The sequence below is a fragment of the Magnolia sinica genome, chromosome 1, assembly GCF_029962835.1.
Source record: "Magnolia sinica isolate HGM2019 chromosome 1, MsV1, whole genome shotgun sequence".
Lineage (NCBI taxonomy): Eukaryota > Viridiplantae > Streptophyta > Magnoliopsida > Magnoliales > Magnoliaceae > Magnolia > Magnolia sinica.
Genome location: NC_080573.1, coordinates 102,219,595 through 102,242,406, shown reverse-complemented (window position 1 = coordinate 102,242,406; position 22,812 = coordinate 102,219,595). Strand labels below are relative to the sequence as shown.

Here is a 22,812-nt window from a genome sequence, read left to right as displayed (position 1 = left end):
AAGAGGGTTATTTATACCCTCCAAGACGTCTAGAAGGACCGGCAACTAATCCACCGATTAGTTACAAGCTTTGTCCCTTAATCACAATTAACAAGGAGAGACCACAGTTGATATTGTTAAAAACTGTTTGTGTGGCTGGGATCGGATGTTATGGATGGACATCTAAGATCGTGAGCCACCAGATGGACGGCTTAGATTAAGGAATGGGGCCCACTTATAGGTGGTGGGTTATTTCGGCTAATGGAGAGGATGACTCCTCCTCCCATGGTGGATTCGGATTCGATGGATAATCTCATGATCCAAGGCATTTGGGTGGCGTGCATGGGTCTCATGATCACTGTGAGACCCATTAGATGGACGGTCGTTGGTGTTTTCGAATGGGAATAGGTTTTCTCTTGCGGCGGTAATTCTTTTGTTGTAAAGAAGCCCTAACTCGTGTGGAGTGGAATGGACGGCTGAGATTTTCCTGAGCGAAGGGTTTGGATTAAAGGAGAATCCCGCACATGGGTTGCCAACTAAGAAGGAAAACGAATTTTCGTTTTCGGAAAAGAGTCGTGCGCACAGCTCATCTTGCGCTGGATCTCGAGCGTACCAGGGTGTATATAAACGGGTGTGAGGAGTTGTGTTTTGGCTAGTTTCGAGAGCTTGTCAAGATGGACGGTTCGGATTTTGAAGATGGGGTCCGATGGTGGGTCATCACCAGCTACAGACGGACGGCTCTGTTTGAACGTGCGTTGGGCGGGAGGTGTTTGAAATTCAAAGGGTTTTGGTTTTCATCGGGTCAACACTCGTTTGACCCGATGCTAAGACTTCGTGCACAGCGTGTGCACACTATCTGTGCACATGCAGTCCACGTCATGCTCTAGTCCGATCAACACCGTCCATTAGTCTTGGAAGGTCCCCTAATGGCTACAGATAAAAATTTGGTAGGTTCAAGTGGTTAAGTGTTTATATTTTAAGGGTTTAAGACTATTAATTGTAGGTTATCGTCGATCCGATGGCCAGGTTGTGTTTAATCTGATTATTCACGGTTGGAATGGTCCTAGGGTTTGCCTAGATGAGATCTAATGATTAAATTATTGGTCTAATGGCCTAGGTGTGGTGCTTACATGACAAACCTTTAAGTTGGACGTTGTGGTTCCAATGAAGGGTAGATCTGACTATCTAAGAGTCAAGATTGAATGGTCCTATGGTTTGCCTAGATGAGATTTACTGATTAAATTAGTGGTCTAATGGCCTAGGTGTGGTGCTTACGTGACAAACCTTTAAGCTGGACGTTGTGGTTCCAATGAAGGGTGGATCTGACTATCTAAGAGTCAAGATTGATAACGTATGGTTCAATCTGTTTAATAAAGCAGGGTTTAGGCCTTTATTACCATTAGAATTCCAGCCATGCAATGGGTTTCTGAAGGCCAAATATTGATTTTGTGAAGAGATGTATTCTTATCTTTGAGGACTAACGGTCGGATGACCTGATTTATAGAAGGAGGTTGTATTAGGTGGTTAGATTACCTTTGATCTAAATCTTCAACGGTTGTGAGGGTTCGTAGTCTTATTTATTAACTCGGTTGAATGGATGATTGCAAGTTACACCAGGATTTAGGTCTATTGACCAACTATTTGTATGATTTAGATTGTCACGAATGTCTTCATTTGTCTGATATAAATTTGGCAGACTAGATTTGTTTGATTCGGGGTTAACGATTCCATAGCACTAAAGTTTCATTTAAGTAGCATATAAAGCTTTACAGCTAACTAAGTGAAGATGTATGGTAGATGGTTATTAACTAAGATCAGATAATTGAGATGAGCAGATAAATAGGTGGTCGGACGATAGTGTACAAAGTAGATTTTTACGTGACCCCCTGCATAAGAATATATTAATTAGGTATTCAAGGTAACGCCCGAGTATAGAAAGTACGGGGTGTTACAATCTACTCTCCTTAAAGAGGATCTCATCCACGAGATTCAGTGCTTCTAAAAGAATTGGGGACAATTAGAATATAATTTGCGGTGATTTTAAGCATTCATTATTTTCCTACGAAGGTTGTTTGTATGTGCGAACATATACCACTAACGGCCAGAATTGAGGTTGTTACACCTTCTTCCTTGGTTTTTTTCACTAGAGGAGAGAATAATGTTTTTTGATTCCGTTCTTCCTTCTTCCTTCGTTCTTCTTTCTTTAGTTTATTTTATAGTTGTCTTTTAGGTTTTTTTTTTTTATATTTTCGGTATGAATGATGAGAGTTTGTGGAAGGAAATAAGGTGTGGAAGAATACTATAATGGATAAATTTTTATAATGGAAGGATGTTGTAATAGATGAATTTTGTAATACAAGAATGTTGTAATGCATGAATTTTGTAATTGAAGAATTTTGTAATAGATGAATGTGATGAACGTTGGAATTGATGAATGTTGTAATGGATGATTGTTGTGATGGATGAATTTTGTAATGGAAGAATGCTGAGATGGAAGTATGTTGTAATTGATGAATATTTTAAGGTAAATCATCGATATTTATTATGGATCTCCCATATTCACTATAGATTGCTGGTATTTTTACCTTGGATCGTTAATATTAGTATAAATCATCGATATTCACCGTGGCTCACCGATGTTAAGAGTGGACCATTGATATTCACTGTAGATCACTGATATTAAGAGTAGACTATTGATATTTATTATGGACCACTGATATTTCCATTGTAAATCACAGATATTCAGTATTGGTCATCAATCCGACGAAAATGGCCATAACTCTCTCGTTACATGTCCGATTTGGGTGATCTTATGCTCATTGGAAAGGTGATTTTATGACATTTCAAATGTATTTAGAATCATCTCATTTGAATATCATTTAATTGTTCAAAAGTGAGCCCAAAGTTCATCAAGATTATTGTAGATCATTGACATTCATTATGGGTCATCAATCTGATGAAAACTATTATAACTCTCTTGTTACATATTCGATTTAGGTGATCTTATACTCGTTGGAAATGTAATTTGATGATATTTCAAACGAATTTGGAATAATATCATTTTAACACCATTTTATTACCCTAAAGTGAGCCTAAAGGTCATCACAATTAATGTGGATTGCTGATATTCATTGTGGGCCATCGATCTGGCGAAATTGACCATAATTATCTCGTTACATGTATGATTTAGGTGATGTTATGGTCATTGGAAAAATAATTTAATAAAATTTTAAATGGATTTGAAAACATATGATTTAGACACCATTTAACTACTAAAAGTGTGTCGTAATAAATATCAACAATCCATTATGAATGATGAACTTTGGGCTTACTTTTGAGTAATCAAACGGTTTCTAAATAAGATAATTTTAAATTCATCTGAAACTTCGTCAAATTACCTTTCTAATAAGTATATGATCACTTAAATTGGACATATAATGAGGAACTTATGGCTGTTTTCGTCAGATCGATGACCCATAATGAATATCAACAATCCATAGTGATCTTGATGAAATTTAGGCCCACTTTTAGGTAATAATATTGTTTTTAAATAATCTGATACCAAATTCATTTGAATTTTCATCAAATTATCTTTCCAACGAGCACAAGATCATCTAAATCAAACATGTAACGAGGGAGTTGTGGTTGTTTTCGTTAGATTGATGACACATAACGAATATCAATGATCTATATTAATTTTGATGAACTTTAGACCCAATTTTGAAAAATAAAATGGTGTACAAATGAGATGATTCTAAATCCATTCGAAAATTCATTAAATTAACTTCTAATTAGTATGAGATCACCTAAATTAGATATGTAATCAAGAGAGTTATGGTCGTTTTCGTCAAATTAATGGCCCATGGTGAATATCTAAAATCCACAATGAAAATATTAGCAGCCTACAATGAATATCAGCGATCCACTTTTAATATCAACAGTCCATATTTAATATCAGTGGTCCACTCTTAATATCAGCGATTTGTTGTACTTGATTTATTACCATTCCTAAGATAGCTAATTAGAAAAAGACATGTGTCATTACATGAGAAATGTATAGCGTGCAGAAGATCTTTAGAGATATTTAGAGCGTTTTTTCATGGAATTATAAGTGGCGTTGATTTGATAATACATGTCATTTGATGATGGGGTATGATTGAGAAGCCCAAGGGGAAAAAGTGATCGAGCGAAAAGAACAGGTAAAGGGACACGTGTCAAGAAGAGAATGAAGGACATGGAGGACTAACGTGGTGATGAATCAATTATCGTAGCAGTTAAATAAAGAAAGAGACGCATGGGTGATAGCTGTGGAAGAAATCTATAAATAGCAAGGAATTCAACAAAGCAAATCATCTCACAACAAACCAATCAAATTATCTTTCCTTATCATAGTTTAGCTCTATCATAAGAGTAACGATATCAACTAGCAATAATTTTTAGTTGTAATTCATTAGCGGCAATCTTTAGCTATAATCCAAGTCTACGCTTTTACATTAAACTATTATCAGTATCAATACAGTCAATTTATCTTTTAGAAAGGCATCTTACAGTTGCTCCTTGTGACCGGCTGTAAGTATTTCATTTTCGTTTGATTATTTTCGTTTATAAAAGTCTTTTTGTACGGAAGACAATGTGCAATCTATCTTCAGAGAAATAACCTCACTCTCCGATAATCCCCTAATTATCTTATAAGTATTTTACAAGTGGCTGAATAGGCGATCGATCTTCTTAGGTCTCGGTCATATACGATCGCACTCGACATATCTGCATATCTTGTTGCTTGAGATCAAGTTGTCCAGTTTGAATCGAGTCGTATAATCGATTATGGCATGTCTACATACACCACATGTGACCAAAACCAAACTGAGTGCCAACATTGTCCACAATGACTATCGACGATCTACACTAAATATTTGCTATCCACAATGAAAATGTCAATGATTTATGGTGAATATCGTTGATCCACCATACAATATTAATCCATTACAGCATACTTCCATCTCAGCATTATTCCATTACAAAAATTCATCTATTACAATAATCATATATTACACCATACAACCATTCCAATGGTTTTCACATTCATCAATTATAAAATTCATGCATTATAATATTCTTCTATTACGAAATTTATTAATTACAAAATTATTCAATTATAAAAATTCATCAATTACAGTATTATTCCATACTCTCTTTCTTTTTACAAATTCTTACCATTCATATAAAGAAAAAAGAAGTTAAAAAACAACTATAATTGAAATCAAAGAAGGAAGAAGGAGGAATGAAGAAAGAAGGAAGAAATAAGGGAGCAAAAAAATCCCATCTAAAAACTAAGGAAGAAGGAAACAAACAAATGATCCTTGATAGAACGATTCACGTTTTGAACTTATCCACATCTTATGTGTGGCCCATTAGATTATCTTTAAGTAAATTCATCTCATCCATATGTAGGGAGTTTTAATTTCATATCGTTAGTCCAAATTTGAGAATAAAACTCATCACAGATGAATAACACATGTAAAACAATTCAGAATTAATGCACAACGTCAGTATAGCTGTAGATCACGGTTAACTTTAAACATAAAATTTGAAAAACACTTATTTTATTTCATGGCTGTCCAATTAAAATAAATGGACATATAAGTCAAGATGTGTGCCAAATTTTCATTTTGGATTACCCCAATGGATAATTTTCTTCCCTAGGTGAAAGTCCAATACACGAGGCCAGGCTGGGCGGAGGGCATTTTTGTCAAGTGGAAATGGAGAAGTGGATTTAGGGCTAGAAATTCTTAAGTCTGGTTGCTAGGGGCAACTTAATAATTGAAGGAGTTTGATAATCCATGCACATTCACGCTCCAATCGTATACATAACACGGGTTTAGCTCAAAATAGAACGGACAAATCATGTGTCCGCTACAATGTGTTATGAACACACGAAAAAAAAAAAAAAAAAGACAAAAAAACTGGATATACGAGCCCACGACACTGGAGCATGATATCCTGCCAGAGTATCAAATAACTCCTACGGCACATACTGACCCCGAAAAGAAGGAACGGGAAGAATCCTCTACAAGCCTACAACACCAGAGCAGGAAATGCGTGCAGCAACAGAGAGCTCTCTGCCATGTTTGTCCGACATCCTCTCCATCCATCAGCCGCTCATCCCGTATTAGACGTTAGAACCTGAGCTGAAAAATTAGGCCGGTACAAAGCCCAGGTGGGCCACAACATAGGGAACAGTGGGGATGGGACACCCACCGTACTAAGATTCCTGTGACCCATTTCTTTGTTTATATACCATCCAACCCGTTCATCAGGTGATCCGTGCCATGATGAAGAGAAATGTCAAAACTCATCCTGATAGAAAAACTCGGGTAGTCCATGATATGTGATTTCAGAAGTTTTAGGTGTGGCCCACCTGAATTATGGATCGATCGGATTTTTCTTTCGTACCGTTAAAATGAGGTGAACCAACGGATGGACGGAGTGGATTTTACGAAAGCACTATGATGGACGTCACAGATGTTGAACGCGCTTCCTATCATAGATGCTGCAGAGGATTGAGGTCCAAGGACGGGAATTCTCCTCTACAATACCTGTTTTACACAGCCCGTAAAACGCCCAGGCTCTGTGCCGCCAACCTCATCGAATATATAAAATCCAATCCGTCCATACGATTCTAGCCTCGATTCTAAGCTATAAGAATCAAAATTATGCCAGATACACAACTCATGTGGTGCACACCACATGGGAAAATGAGGATTAAATTCTAACAGTAGGAGTACGGTATAGCCCATTGAAGTATTCTATCAAAATTATCTTTTGTGTGTACAGTTCAAATAACGTTACTCACCTGATGGACAGAGTAGATTTACATATGGAGCATGGTGGGGCCCACGGTTTTGGTTGTTTGAGTGTTGTATACGTAAGGGGAATACATCGTAACTCAGTACGCTACAAGTAAATTCTGTGGGTCCACCGTGGATGTATGTGTCTTATCCACACCGTCCATCCATTGTTTAAGATAATTTTAGAGCATTATAAAAAAATAGAAGCCTGTAAAAAGCTCACGTGGACCACACTGTTCATTTGTCTTCGACTCTTTTGGTAAGGCGACAGAGACGTGGATGAACGGAAAATTTAAATATCAGCTTCATCCGCAAGAAGTCTTCAATAGTTCGTGTCTAATTCACATTGTTTCCTGTGGTGTGGTCCACTTGAGCCTTTGATACTCTTGAAATTTTGGATCCTACCTTAATATAATCATGTAAAAATGATGGACGGTGTGGATAATATACATACATCGGGATGGCCCCACTGTGTAAACCTCAGTACGCTGTTGCGTAATGAGTTACTCAACACGCAATCCGTTCCTGTTGTGTACGAGAGAGAGAGGAACACGTGTCAGCATATGATTGGACAGAGCCCACCAACGCCGGCGTTGAAAGCACTATAAAGTAGACGGATGGGTAGGCGAGAATGGAGTAAGAGAAAGAAAGGGGGAGATAAAAAATCTCCTTCGATGATGGAGCGTCGTCTCTTCTCTTCTCTGATTCTTCTCCTTCTCTGCTCCGTTTCTCTCGTCTCGTCCTCAGATGTTGAGGTGGACGGCGAGGATCCTGTCATCCGTCAGGTCGTCAACGGCGGCGATGAGGGGGAGGACCTCCTCCTCAACGCTGATGCCCACTTCACTAGCTTCGTGAAGAAGTACGGCAAGGCCTACTCCGATTCCGATGAGCACACCTACCGGTTCTCCGTCTTCAAGTCCAATCTCCGACGGGCTCGCCGGCACCAGCTGCTGGATCCCTCCGCCGTCCATGGGATCACGCAGTTCTCCGATCTCACCCCCGCCGAGTTCCGTCAAAGGTATCTCGGTCTCCGTTCCGCGTCGATCTCCACTGAGGATGCTCACGAGGCGCCGATACTGCCCACCAACGATCTGCCGTCCGATTTTGATTGGAGGGACCATGGCGCTGTCACCCCCGTCAAGAATCAGGTATATGGTCTTGATTTATAGCTGTTCATTTGTCCATTGGTTCTTCTTTTCACTTTTGTTGATGATTGGTGTTATTGTAGATGTATCAACGGGAAATCTCCATGAAGTACTCTAAATAAATAATTAAATTCGTGAATTTTTTTTTTCTTTTTTAGGGCGTGTTTGATTTCACTGAAGATCATGAAATTTTATGATTAATTAGTCTAATTTTGTGCAGAATTTTATTCTATTTCATGAAAGTTGGTGCAACCAAACACACCCTTGTTTCAGGTTCTTTTGTAGAATTCAGAATTGGTTTTTTTTTTCATTTTGATCACTGGAAGTTAGTATTTTACCTTGTTTTGCCTTTTCTTAGTAGAATTTGGCTGAATCCAATAGTTAATACTTGTTTTATTTATTTATTTGGGGTTCGTTTATAGAAGTTTGGATTTGGGTTTTTTTCGTTTTGATCACTGGAACCTAGTGGTTTCTTTTGTTTTGCCCTTTCTTAGTAGAATTTGGAAAGTTATGATTGTTGGGGATCCTTTATTTTTTTATTTCAATATCTGAAACTTTGTTGTTTGCTGACCCTAAATAGCTGGTTTAATTTATGATGTTGATGATGATCTTGACATTTCATTGTTCTTTAAGGAGAATCTTTGCTTATTGTGATTTCTAATTCTTTGGTTTCTTATAGAATTTGGAGTGTTAGGATTGTTTTAGTGGCAGTAAAGCAACCTATCTGAAAATAAGGAGAGTGGTGAGGGTTAGAATTTGAACGGTAGAAAATCTGTGAGGTTCTCTAATTCCTGCCACTGTTAAAGAGATCCTGAATCGTGATTACTTTAATCAGATTGTTGTTAGCTGCTTAAGACCTTCTGATATCACCGAACTTTGCATGATATTGATTCCACCAAAAGTGTCTCAGAGGAATGTATTGACAATGCATTCTGACACCATTCTTTGTGTCAGAATGCATCAATGACATGAGCAGTGCTTTTGGATGTGTATTAATATTACCACTAACTTTTGTATCGTGTTACTGGATGAATTTATCACAGTGCATTTTAGTATTGCAACTGGATCTTGTATTGTATCACTGGATGAATTTATCCCAATACCATGCGATGCTTCAAGTGCTTTGTACCTTGGTGTAATTCCATCCCTAAACTGATGACCGTTATTGCCCCCATCATCAAAGACGTATCCATCTATCGAATAGTAGCCTTATCGCATGCACGCACGTGTGTATAATTTATATTTCCATATTATGTATATCTATCTGATTATCAGTTTTTTATTGATATTTATTGTTGTCACTTGATGTTAGGGTTCTTGCGGTTCTTGCTGGTCTTTCAGTGCTACGGGAGCTTTGGAAGGAGCTAATTTTCTTACCACTGGCAAACTTATTAGCCTTAGTGAGCAGCAGCTCGTTGATTGTGACCATGAGGTTTGCATTCCTGTCATCATCTTCCTTAATTTTGCTTTTCCTCTTGTTTTTCATAATCTGAATAATTTGGCTTCCTTTATTTAAGGCTTATTCACTTCAGTTTGTTATTTTTGTTATTACTTTTTTAGTATTATTGTTGTCATTGTTGTCGAAGGCTCTAAAAGGGCAAGGGGAATAACCAAAAGGATGTAGGGGGAGTTAGTAAGAAAAAACTGATACACTCGCTTTAAGGGGGGCTTATGAAAAGAGAGATTTCAAGCCCGTTTTTTATTAACTCAGCAAAAAGCAATCAGAATGTTTTATTATTATTATTATTTATTTATTTGTCGAGTTGGCAATTTAGTGTCTATTTTGTCTAGTGGGGAGATGAGACGGCTGTTTGCAAAGTGCATCCACTCGCCCAAGATCAACTGCCATTTGGATTGAAATGGCTTTTAGGCCTTGAATGATCTTTTAGAGGATGTGTCCAAAGTGTCCTTTGATGACCTATAGTTTAACTGAGGATATGGTCCTTGATATAGTGTAATGGAGGAATACGATTTGTGTAGCCGGCCTGAATTAGTTGCGATTAGGCTTGGATGATGAAGATGATGATATTTAGTTATCATTGGTGTTGCTGCGGTTGTTGTTGTTGTTTGTGATGATGAAATTAATGATTATTAGTGTTATTGTAATAAGATGCTATTTTGTGCTTGTTGCTCATCTTCTGTCTAGTTAGCAACAAATACACCCTTTTATTTTGTTATAGTTATTGTTGTTAATTACTACTACTACTATTATTATTGTCGTTATTGTTATTGTTATTCTAAGAGTCTATTTTGTGCCTGTTACTTGTCTTCTCTCTAATTTTCTAGTTAACTATTGGTATAGTTATCGTAATGTGACAAGTAGCTATTCATTTGAGATCGCACTATCTCCACATTTTCAATTGAAGCACTGATCTTGGCCATTCAAGTGCTCAAAAATTAGGTTGGACTGATCACCAAGTGAGCCAAACATACATGTACATTGATCAATGACCATGTACACATCTGGTTTGCTCTTGGGAGAAACCTCAGGTCTCTTTCCTCCTAGCCCGGGGATGGTGTGGACATTTTATGTAATGTGTCATCTTTGCAAGTGCCCTCAGGCACTTCTTGTAATAAAGCATTTCTTGTCGATTAAAAAAAAAAAAAACTTCAACATATTTCCAACTTCGACACAATCTATATCTAGAGGGTGACAATGTGAATCTTCTATACAAATAAAAGCCTACGCTAGTTTCTTGAAATATATGCTATTAAAGATTCTTAAGAAAATGGGAATCCACCTAATAAGTTATCCATTAGTAATTTCTAAAAGAAAGAAAATAAGTGTAGGTCTTCCAAGGTTCTTGTTACAAGATGACTAGTTTTGCATAGGAGCTTAGCAATTGCAATTTGTAAGTATATATGGAGGGAGTAACATTTTCTTTCTTTTACTTTTTTTTTTTGGGTAATCAACTCATTAATTGTAATCAACCTATCTAATAGACTATCAGATAGTGCTTGATTGTATTCAGCCTATGTATGTTTCTTATATTGTGCGTGTGGGAGTTTTAGGCTCTCATTGCTTTTCCCCAACCTGGATAAAGAAGGGTTGCGTCAAGTTGGTAGTTGACGTCAAACTTATGGAAAAACTTTTAACATTAATCCGAACAATATGATATTCCAAATTCCATCCTAAGGCGCTCCATAAGCGACATGCTGCGTTGGAACCCAGGCGCAGTGAGAATTGGGCAAGAGTTAGCTAGGGCGTCCCTAGAAGCAAAGTGTTGCAACAACGACTAGTTGCTATAGGAAGTAGGTAGGGATTCCCGCGCCATTTTGGACACGTGCGGATAAAGAAGCTAGTCTAGGAAAATAGGATTTGTCTTGCTACATAGAGTATAGGAACATTGATAGGTATGAGCATGGAGTTAGTCGATACAATGAAATGAAGGAGAGTTAACATAGCTTGTGTCCAGGAGATTAAGTGGAAAGGAGACAACCAGATAAATTGATGGATATAAGCTTTGGCATATGGGAAAGGACAATTATAGAAATGGGGTAGGGATAGTGGTAGATAAAAATTTATAGGATAAGGTTATAGATATAAAGAGAGCAAGGCCCCGTTTGTTAAATCTGAAGTCTAAAGCCTGATTCTGAAATCTGAAGGCTGAATTTGAAATCTGAAGTCAAAAAACTTGTTTGGTAATTATGGCGGAAGTCTGAAAATTAAGTACCGAATTTAAAACAACGTGTTTGTTAACAAACATCTGAAATGCGTTAATTTGACGCATTTGCCCCTATCTCTTGTTTGGAAATGTTTTATATTATAAAGAAATTATTTTTAAAAAAAAATTATTCTATTTAATTCAAATAAACTAAAGTAATTAAGAGAATTAAAATATCGTTATTCATAAAAAATAGATAAATTCCTTATGTTAAATCAACACGTTCAATCCTCACGTTTTGGGCTCACTTGGTTATTGGGTCCACCTCAGTTTCGGTCCCATGTCCTAAAATAAACCCATAAAACCGATGGGTAGGGTGGATTTCTCACAAACATGAAGGTGGGCCCCACCTACGTTTCCAGCGCTGGGAATTCTTCAAAGAGGCTTTAGTGGTAAATTCAACATATGGACGGACACGGATTTCCTAACGAAAGTCTTTCGCATGAAGTTCTAGCGCAAGGATTTTGGGTGGGGCCCACTATGATGTTTGTGAGAAATCCAACACGTCCATCCGTTTTTCGAGTTCATTTTAGGACATTCAACCAAAATGAGTATCAAAACTCAAGTAGGCCATACAAGATGAAATAGTGGGGAAAGGAATGCCCACTCTTGAAACTTTCCTAGACTCCACCTTAATGTTTATATTCCATCTAAACTGTTTATAAGGTCATTTTGATTGAGATGAATTGAAAACACCGTGAACTTAAATCGATAAAAAACTTTTTTGGCCATATAAATGTTTTAACAGTGGTAAAAAAATCCCCACTATTTCCTATCGTGTGGCCCATTTAAATTTTAGATACATCTTATTTTTGGTCGCATGTCCCAAAACGAGTGGACTTGAGGCGGATTAGATAATTACAGGTTGAGTGGCGAGACTCGCTACTGAAGTGACGTCACCAAGTTTTGTGGGACCCACCATGATGTATGTGTTGTATCCACACCATCCATCCATTTGGAGATGTCATTTTAGGGCATTAGACAGGGAATGAGTCAGATCAAAATCTGGAGTGGACCCCACCACTAAAAACAGTGGGAAGAGTGACGCCCACCGTTGAAACCTTCTTAAGGTCTACTATGATGTTTATCTTAGATCCAACGTGTTCATTAGTTAAGACAGACATGAAAGAAGGTAAAACACAAATTTCAGCTTGATCGAAAACTTTTGTGGCCCTTTAGAAATTTTTAATGGTGGATGCCACTCTCTCCACTATTTGCTGTTGTGGGGTCCACTTGAGCTTTGGATCTGACTCGTTATTTGGCTTATACCCTAAATTTATATCACCAAATGGATGGACGGTGTGGATACAACACATACATCATGGTGGGTCCCACATAACTTCGTGACGTCACTTCAGTAGCGATTCTCGTTGATCAACCTGTCAATAGCTAATCCGCGTCCTTCGCGGGAAATCTGTGTTATCGGACGGAAGCGGGTTGGCTGGTGTACCACACACCAGCTATGTAGCTGATGTATTGACGTTAGCAAGTTCTGTGGATCACATGAAGTATGTGTTATATCCAAACCGTCCATCTAATTTTCGAGCTCATCTTAAGGCTTGAGCCGAAAAGTAGGGCAGATCTAAAGATCAAGTGTACCACACTGCAAAAAGCAGTGGGGGATTGAACGTCTACCATTGAAATCCTTTTTGGGGTCACAAAAGTTTCGAATCAATATGAAATTTGTTTTTCCTCTTCATCCAAGTATTTGTGACCTTATGAACAGATTGGATGGAAAATAAACATTATGGTGGGCCCTATGAATTTTTTAACGGTGAAAATCATTGTCTCCGCTGCTATTTTTGGTGCGGTCCATTTGAGCTTTGGATATGATTCATTTTTTTGGCTAATGCTGTAAAATGATCTCGAAAAATGGATGAACGGTGTGGATATAATAAATACATCATTGTGCGCCCATGTAACTTTGATCTCCTTTGAACCGTTCGCACAACTCGGAGCTCGAGGAGCGTAGTTGCTCGTCTTTCCACGACACGTATTTGCCCGGCCACCAATCCCGTGGCTGGTGGTTGGTGCTATGTGGGCCCCATCATGATGTATGTGTTTCATCCATTTCGTTCATCTATTTTTACTGATCATTCTAGGGTTTCACAAAAAAAAATTGAGAGGGATATAAATCTCAGGTGGACCACACCACAGGAAAACAATGGCGATTGGATATCCACCATTAAAATTCTCCTAAGGCCCATTGTACTGTTTATTTGACATCCAATCTGTTGATTAGGTCATACAGGCCAGACGAAGGGAAAATACAAAGATCATCTTGATCCAAAACTTTTATGGCCCCCAAAAGGTTTTTAATCGTCGACTTGGGTTTTGTTCAATTTCCATTGGTTTTTATGGTGTGGCCCACTCGAGTTTTACATATACCTCATTTTTGGGCACATGCTCTAGGATGATCTAAAAAAGTTGATGGATGGTGTGGATCAAACACATAAATCATGGTGGGGCATAAATAAGTTTCACATGTTAAAAGTTAGTTTTCTATTAGGCAAACACTTTAAAAGAGAAAAATATCCGTAGTAAGGGTAATTTTGGAAGCAAAATTTTTTTTTAATAGAAAAATTTATGGAGCGCATTCCGCATTCACCATTAAGCCAGACTCCCATCGCCGAAAGAATTCGACGAAATATCGCGGAAAATCACTTAGCGCTTTCCGATTTAACAAACAACTCTTGATACGGGGCATTTTCTCAATTCCATGTTAAGTGTTAATTTTAAGAGTTAACAAACAGGCCCTAAGTGATGGGATTTTATTAATAAAAGTTATGTGAGGAGAGGACTTAATCAATGTTATTAGTGCATATACCCTGTAGGTAGGGTTAGAGGATAAAATCGTGAGACAATTCTAGGAGTATATGGATGAATTAATGCAATAAATTTCGAATGGAGACAATGATAGAATTGGAAATGAATGCATTCGAGGAATTTAGGAGTAGCACAATAGGTTACAAGGTGAGGGAAATTAGACTTTTAGATGGTTTGGTCATGTGCAACAGGGACCAAGAATTGCACAGTTAGGAGTGAGTTAGTACAAGTTGAAGGCTCTAAAAGGGCAAGGGGAAAGCCCAAATGGATGTGGTTGTAGGTAGTAAGAAAAGGCTTGATGACCTATGGTCCAATTGAAGTTATGGCCCTTGATGGAGTGGAATGGTGGAAAAGGATTCATGTAGCCGACCCCAAGTAGTTGGGTTAGGGTGTAGATGACAACGACGACGACGATAAATATTGTTTCTTCAGCTCTTAAACTACTAATGATTGCATCACTGCCCTCTCCCTCAAAATCTTTTGTGTATCAATGGAGATTCTGTGAAGTTCTGCAACATGGCCATTGAAATGTACAGTAAATCATTATCTACTTTCAACACTAAAAGCTTATTTTTTTCCTTGATGAAAAGTTTTGAGTTTTTTGTGAACAGAAATTATTTAATTAAGAAGGTTTTGAATCTTTTGGTCTGTTGTTGCACTGTAATGATGGCTCTTTTTTTTTGGGGGGGATGAACTATTGTCCTAGAGGCTCCAAGTATAGCTGCCTTCAATGATAGGCTACAATGGTCAGGGTATATGCAGGATATATCATAAGGCTGTCTGATATATTTATTTTGGTACCTTCGAGCTGAGTCTCTAATGATTCACTTTGATTTGGAGTACAATGTATACAATAGACTATTAGCATCCATTTTGGATTACTCTAGGGCAATCATGGTATTGGATTTGCTCGCATAGGTTAACACATTGATAGCTACCCTTTAATTGAACATAAATGTATGTATCTTGTGCTTAAGCATGTCATTGTAAAATTGGTTATAAAAAAATGTCTATGACAGAATTGAAAACTTTGTATCATAGAACAGCCACATCAAAGGGAAAATAATAATAATAATGTTGAATCTTGTAACTTGAGTGGAGAAATGTTTAACATTGGTATCATTGAGCGACTTTGATGAGTATTTAACTTATTTACACAACTTTCTTTTGAATCGAAAGTTCCATAATTCATATGAATAAATGCAGTACTCTACTATTGCACCCTTTCAAAGGGGTTGTAGATGTCTTTAAACACTTGAGATCAGTCCACCCTACTTTTATACACGACCATCAAGTATTTAACATGGGGTATCATTGGGTGACTTTGATGAGTAATTATTTAACTTGTTTCCACAACTTCCTTTTGAATCAAAAGTACCATTACTTGAATGAATGCAATACTTTATAATTGCAACCTTTCAAAGGGGTTGTAGATCTCTTTAAATACTTGAGGTCACAGTCCTTCCCCACTGATATACACTATCTTCAAGTGGTGAGGGAAATAGAATGAAAAACCTGATGTTATTGGATATCATGTATTGCTGCAGTACTCTTCTCATCATCTCCTAGACAGGAGGCTTTCTCTATCTCTGTCCCGGAAAAAAGAAAACCATCTCATTGGTTGAGGAAGATCTAATCATTTTAATTCATTAACTTAGATTGCTTTGATACTTAAGACCTGCAAGTATAATATTAAGTGCAAAACCCATATAACCATGTCTGGACACTTATGTGCCTTTGCTGCCTGATTTTGTTGTATGTACTATTAGCATGGCAATATGATTAAACTGTTAAGTATCAATTGGAGGTGTAGCCTTTGCGCCGCCTATGATAATGAATTCTAATAATGTTTTATACTTAGAAGCAAAGCCCTAAATTTCATGTCTCTGTATTCTATACTTCAAAATTAAGTGCAAAACCCATATAAACCACATCTGCACACTTTTGTGCATTTGCTGCTTGATTTCGTTCTACCTACTATTAGCATGGAAATATAATCTAACTGTTAAGTATCAATTGGAGGTGTGTCTAGCCTTGGCACCTATGATAAGCAAGGTATTCAAAATGGTTACATAGCGGCTGGTATGTAACAGTAACGGCCATAACTGTTACACATTACGGGGCTGAAATGGCCGTAATGGTCCAGAAACATGATTTAAAAAAAAAGAAAAAGAAGTTGTAACGGCCATTATGGCCACCATTACTGTTATTGAACACCTTGTGATAAGGAATTCTAATAATGTTTTAGAGTTAGAAGCAAAGCCCTACATTTCATCTCTACCTTTTCTTCCAAAACCACAGTTTGAGTTAGTTTTCATTCCAACGGCCAGCAGCTCCATTGTGATGATGAAGTTATTTCTGGTAACTACTATATTGCCTATTTAGATGTTTTGAAATGTGCTTCTTTAGATTTGAGGTTCTGCAGTTGTCTTAAAACTAATGAATTTATGATTAGGGTTTTGACTTGGATCTTTTTGGGACTAAAAAATTCTGTGCATTCTATTAAAGGCTTTATATCAACTTATGGAATAATTAGATTCAAATCTTGTAATCATGTTTTATGTTTACGGCAGTTCTAGTTTGCAGCCATATTGCCTGCAACAGGAATCCATCACAATGATGGGTTATAGGAGAGATCTTAGTGGACAGAAAGATGAAGTTCTATCTCCCAAGAAACGGAAACATACCCCTCATTCATTACAGGAATAGGCTTCAGATGAAGAAAGAAAATGATGCCTCCTGTGTTCACAGAATGATATATGATACAAGACAGTTTTTATATCTTCCAAGCTGAGGATGATGGGAGGAAGGGAAACTTTGAAGTGAAGAGAAGTAACATGCATGTCAGGAAGGCTTCTTGATGTTTGGAAATTCTAGGACTCATTGGAGCTAGAAAATTTACGTGTTCTGCTTGTCTTATAAGGCCTTTTCATAATTTTAGCTTGTTAGATTAGTGTGGGCTTTATTTGCATGAAGAGCAACATATCATCCTATATGGATGGGGGGCTATTAGAGATGCAAGTTTTGAATGTTACAATAGTAGCTGATGAAGCAGATGACTCCATCCAGAGTTCTATTTCTGAGGCATTGCACCTTGAAAATGCATATGCCAAAGCTGTCTATTTGTGCTTCTGTATGTGTGGATGAAGGATGCTACTGTATATTATTGTCTCCATGGATTTTGCATCTGAAACTCTTGTTGTTATTTTAAACTTCTACAGTGCGATACATCTGACCAAAGTTCGTGTGACGCTGGGTGCAATGGTGGACTTATGACTAGCGCTTTCAAGTACACACTTAAATCTGGAGGACTGGAGCGAGAGGAAGACTACCCTTACACTGGCAAGGACGGTGCATGCAAATTTGATAAGTCTAAGATTGCTGCATCAGCTTTGAACTACACTGTTGTCTCCCTTGATGAAGATCAAATTGCTGCAAACCTCGTGAAGCATGGCCCTCTTGCAGGTAAGCAACTATCATTTGAGGTGGTCATGATGATTATTAGGGCTTGTTTGGCAGCTTGGTTTTTAAATCCTATGAATTGAGTGGATTTTTAAATCAGCTTTGAGGTGGGTCTTTAGAAATGGCTTCTTTGGGGAATTTTGATTCCCCCCATCTAAGAACCCAAAAAAGAATAAAAAAAGCAAACCCCCACGAATCCCTCCCATTCCATGCTCTGTCAAATGAGCCCTTAAGGTTGCTTTTTCGTTTTTAATTTTTAGTCATCATTTGCTTCATGATTTGAGCAAAAAATAATTCGTGATTTGGGATTTCGATTCTTAGAAGTGTTTCAAAAAATCATGAAACTATCCTCATGTGGATGAGGAGCTGTTTTCTTTCCAAAAAAATTGTTTATTCTCTCCTGTATCGAGGGAGAGGTGTGGTCAAACTGATGCCTGAGATGTTTTTGTGTGATGAATACGTTGTGGTGCGTGCAGTGGGCATCAATGCAGTTTTCATGCAGACATACATTGGTGGAGTATCATGCCCATACATATGCAGCAAGCGGTTGTTGGATCATGGGGTGCTGCTAGTTGGGTATGGCGCGGCGGGTTTTGCTCCCATCCGCTTCAAGGAAAAGCCGTACTGGATCATAAAGAACTCTTGGGGCGAAAACTGGGGAGAGAATGGGTACTACAAGATCTGCAGGGGTCACAATATCTGTGGGGTGGATTCCATGGTCTCTTCTGTTTCAGCATTTAAATCTTCTAAGGAGTAGTTTATCTGACCTTATGTATTGTTACGTGTATCTTTTAAAATGCACCACTGTAAATAGGGTTTGATGTTTCTCATTAGACTGCTCTGCTCAAAAGACAAAAAATTCGCACTGCTGTCTTTTATATTATATAGCAAACTCGTGCTTTGTACTAAGCTCACCATCTGTGGAAACTCTATGGAGCAGAAATCCACTTGTGATGATTATGTTAGTATATTTATTTCTGTTGCCTATCTTTGTTTTGGATCTTGTGGGATGCCAGTTAATTTGATTCATGTCCTGGGATGGAAAGGCCAGTTTGGGCAGACGATTGTGTAAAAGTGGGATTTAAGTTTTATCCCAATTTTGGCGGCCCCTGGCGCGCCACATGAGATTTGCCATAACTGTGATTTTGCATGTTATAGTGCAAAACAAAGAACTGAAAAACACCTGTAATTGCTTGCAATAAAGTGGAGGAAAGCGCTGCTTCAGCGGATCATATCATATCCGATGTGGAGGGGCATGTCATGTGCCTGACCAATAAGGGGTTAGGCTTGGTCTTGATTTTGTGTGATCTTCTAAACACTTTTATTTATTTTTCTTTAGATCTGAAATGAAATGAGGTGCATTGCAATAAAAAGATATTGCATGGTATGTATGGGTTTCAAGTTCTCACAGGTGGGGCGAAATGCTTCTATAATCCAGGCCATTGATCTTGTGTTCCACCATAATGGGTCATCCCTCAAATCTCCTGGATCGAAAGATCCTAAAATTTATTTATTATTTATTAATTTTCAGTTGCACGTGGATTGTTTCTGTAATTTTCTTAACTTCTATTTGCAGGTGCCACCAATTGAAATGTTAAGAATGTCCCATGAGGACAGTTTCTGGCCAAGGGGTCTGTCCAACTGAGCCGGGTGCAAAATCCCTTTGTTCTAGATTACAGCCGCATGGGGGGGCCAACTCACTCAAGTTGAAAACCTGAGAAATACACACTACTCTCCCCCATATCTTCACAGAAACACTAGGGATGTGTTTAGAAAAGAGGCTTGCATGGTGGATGCTTGTGAATCTTTCAGATGAGATGCGACAATTCAAATCCTTTCTTCTTTAATGTTTCCAAAGTGAAAATACTGATAGAAACCAGATGAGCTGATTGGTCCACCTAAGCAAAAGGTGCATCTGGTATAAAACCAATTAGTGTACCGACAGTTTCCTGCTTCTGACTGTGCCCCAGTCTCTGTTTTAAGCTTGTTCTTGTTTGGTAGACACCTTAAAAATGAGTTCATCTCATTCTCTTAACAGTAATTACTGCTAACACAAAATAACTATTAACATAAACTCATTATGTATCTAATACAAATAAATACTGTTATAACTAGAATGAGATGAACTCATTTTTAGGTTTCTACCAAACAGGGACTAAGATTTTATTATTACAAATCTCCTTAAGAGGTTTGCTAGCAATTTTACTCAATATCATCTTGATCGATGGACAACAAGGAGTGGGATTCTACAATCAATCTACCCACTGCAACAAACATCGGCTCGCCCTTGATTATCCAAACAAACATCTCTAATTGGGTATTTACATCGATTGAACCATCGTTGGGGTGCTGCTGACCTTTGCACATAAATCAGGTGGTATATTGATTGACCGTTTTAGATCATGCACAGGGACCACTTCTCCTTGTGGAGGATTTCCGGTCATTGGATCCAAACCATTGATCCTGAGAGAGGGACCCACTTAATAGAAGCCTTATATAATCATAATTTTAGGGGCCTCATAGATGAACGGACTCAATTGCACTTTGCCTATTAAGTACTCTCTCTCTCTCTCTCTCTCTCTCAAGTAAAAATACAAAATTACTCCACTGTCTACAACTCATCTCTCCCTCTCTTTTTTTCACACGCACACACACACACCCCACACACACCAGCTTACACACGCGCGCACACCCCACACACGCTTACAACTCATCTCTCTTGCATCCGTATGTAACGGTTTGGGACAACACGTCAAACCAAGATACAATACGTGATTTAGTCAGTTATGATGGCCGATTCCGTCCCATCTGGCATGTGTGCCCCACTTTCATTGGACGGTTTAGATGATCTCCACACTTTAAACGGTAAGATCCAAAGGTGAGTGTGATGGTGCTAACACATGCACACAAAATTTAAATGTAGGATGAAGTGCCTAAATTAAACTACTTAAATAGTGGGCCACCCTAGATTAGCAGACCTAACAATATATTTTGATTAGTCAGTTCTGACCATTGGTTTTTGTTGGTTCAAATACGACCGTCGATTATTCCCACATCAACCGTCCATTTGATTTCCACATTTCTTTTTCATCCTCAGCATGGCCAGTGGGGCCCACTTGTTACTTTTTGCCGACCGAAGACAGCCAGTAAAGCACGGACAAAAAGTTTCATGCAGGTCTTGCTTCCAGGCACTGACAAGTTCGTTTTGCCTTTGTCGCGGTTAACGATCTGAGCATTCGTGTCCCATTAGGGTCCACATTCTGATATGGTCCGATGATCAGAACCGTCCATCTCCTGGAATCTGTGCTACATACACCACATTATGGAACTTGTGATGAACTGACGGTTTTGGACCATCACTGTATAGAAGAAACATTGAAAAGAAAACATTTAACGGTTTAATTCCAACTCCAAAAATCAGCGGTCACTATAAACTGTTTAGCATGATTTTGGAGACCATATCTAATCTATCTAGTACTATGTGAATATGGACGGTTTGAATCATCGTACCGTCTAAACATGTGGGCCCCAATGCGACGACGTACGGTGGTTATACTGAGTTGCGACATAGGCAAAACAAACTCCGCACTCGTATCCCCCAACTCGAGCCCACGATCAGGCAGTTTTTATGGGCCCCACGCCGGGCTTTCTTCCACGTCCCTCCCACGCATGTCGACGCGGTTTAGCCACTGAAGTGACGTCACCATATTTTTTGGGCCCCACCATGATGTATGTGTTGTATCCACACCGTCCATCCATTTGGAGAGACCATTTTAGGGCATGAGACAAAGATTAAGGCAGATCCAAAGCTCAAATGGACTCCACCACAGAAAACAATGAGGATTGAACGCCCACCATTAAAAACTTCTTGGGGCCACAAAAATCTTAGACCAACGGTCTAAAAATGGTCGAAAGATCAAACGGTTAGACACCCTTGTAAAATTCGGTCAGTGGCCCATCCATGATGTGTTCTATCATTTGGATGGTCCAGATTGACGGATTCATGCACCAAATGGTAGTAATTCTGAGGTTGCTACCATTTACACATACAAACGCACATATGGTCCTGCCCCTCAAGATAAGACTGAAGAATACCAAGAAGCGGCCTAACCTTTCACTCTTTCAGTACCCGCACTACTAAATTAAATTGGTGGTTCTCCAGTTGTCCCACCATGGGTTGTACAAACAAGCATAGCCATCCAATCTAAGGACAGATATAATCATGAAATGCTAAACGGTTTATATTCAACTCCATTTCTGGAATATTTAGTATAATATTTAGGTAAAAAGAGGACCATCCATGCCCTATCAATGGTAGGCCATATATCCTCAAGTGGGCCTCACACCCATCCACTTGGCCTAGCTGGATGACTACAACCGACTTCAGTAGTTCGAGGACTACCTATCCCTTACCCCCATCATAAAAGGATCCGGACTCCATAAAAACATCCCACCTCATACTATATAAATTTATTTCGGCCCACGTGTTTGATGATGGTGTAGCCCACTACTCCGTTAAAGCTGGCAGCTTATCCACTCAAATCGGACGATCTCATCCATCTCCATCGAATCTTGATTGCCAAGTTCTTTCATTTTAATTAATCCGTACAATTACCACCGATTGGACGGTTAGGATCACGAGATATTGCATTTTTCTACACGGTGGATTTTGGGCTTTTAATGGGCCGAGATAACTCATCTAGCTTTCGGGTCCGAAACGGGTCCACAATTTAAGTCCGTTTATTTATGAGCTAGACTCGGGCGGTGTTAATAGCTCATGAGCTCCTCCCATTTGGGTGCATATGTTAATGGGGTCCATCTGTATCTCACAGGAATCGTGCGTTTGGGAGTTTGTATTTAAAATTTATTGAAATTCACGTGATTTAT

General features: G+C 38.5%; 1 protein-coding gene across 1 annotated transcript; it reads left to right on the top strand.

The window, feature by feature from the left end:
* Positions 1–7,454: 7,454 nt before the first annotated feature.
* On the top strand, positions 7,455–18,910 carry LOC131252694 (cysteine proteinase 1-like). The gene is made up of 4 exons (XM_058253375.1): positions 7,455–7,975; positions 9,285–9,404; positions 17,685–17,928; positions 18,402–18,910. The coding sequence occupies exons 1-4, from the start codon at positions 7,502–7,504 to the stop codon at positions 18,680–18,682; spliced, it is 1,119 nt and encodes a 372-aa protein (XP_058109358.1). The 5' UTR covers positions 7,455–7,501; the 3' UTR covers positions 18,683–18,910.
* The last annotated feature ends 3,902 nt before the right edge of the window (positions 18,911–22,812 follow it).

Excerpts from the sequence above, each read along its gene's own strand:
- LOC131252694 (XM_058253375.1), top strand. The coding sequence starts at position 7,502 with ATGATGGAGCGTCGTCTCTTCTCTTCTCTGATTCTTCTCCTTCTCTGC. Across the intron at positions 7,976-9,284 it reads TCACCCCCGTCAAGAATCAG|GGTTCTTGCGGTTCTTGCTG; the intron begins GTATATGGTCTT and ends ACTTGATGTTAG. Across the intron at positions 17,929-18,401 it reads GAAGCATGGCCCTCTTGCAG|TGGGCATCAATGCAGTTTTC; the intron begins GTAAGCAACTAT and ends TGGTGCGTGCAG.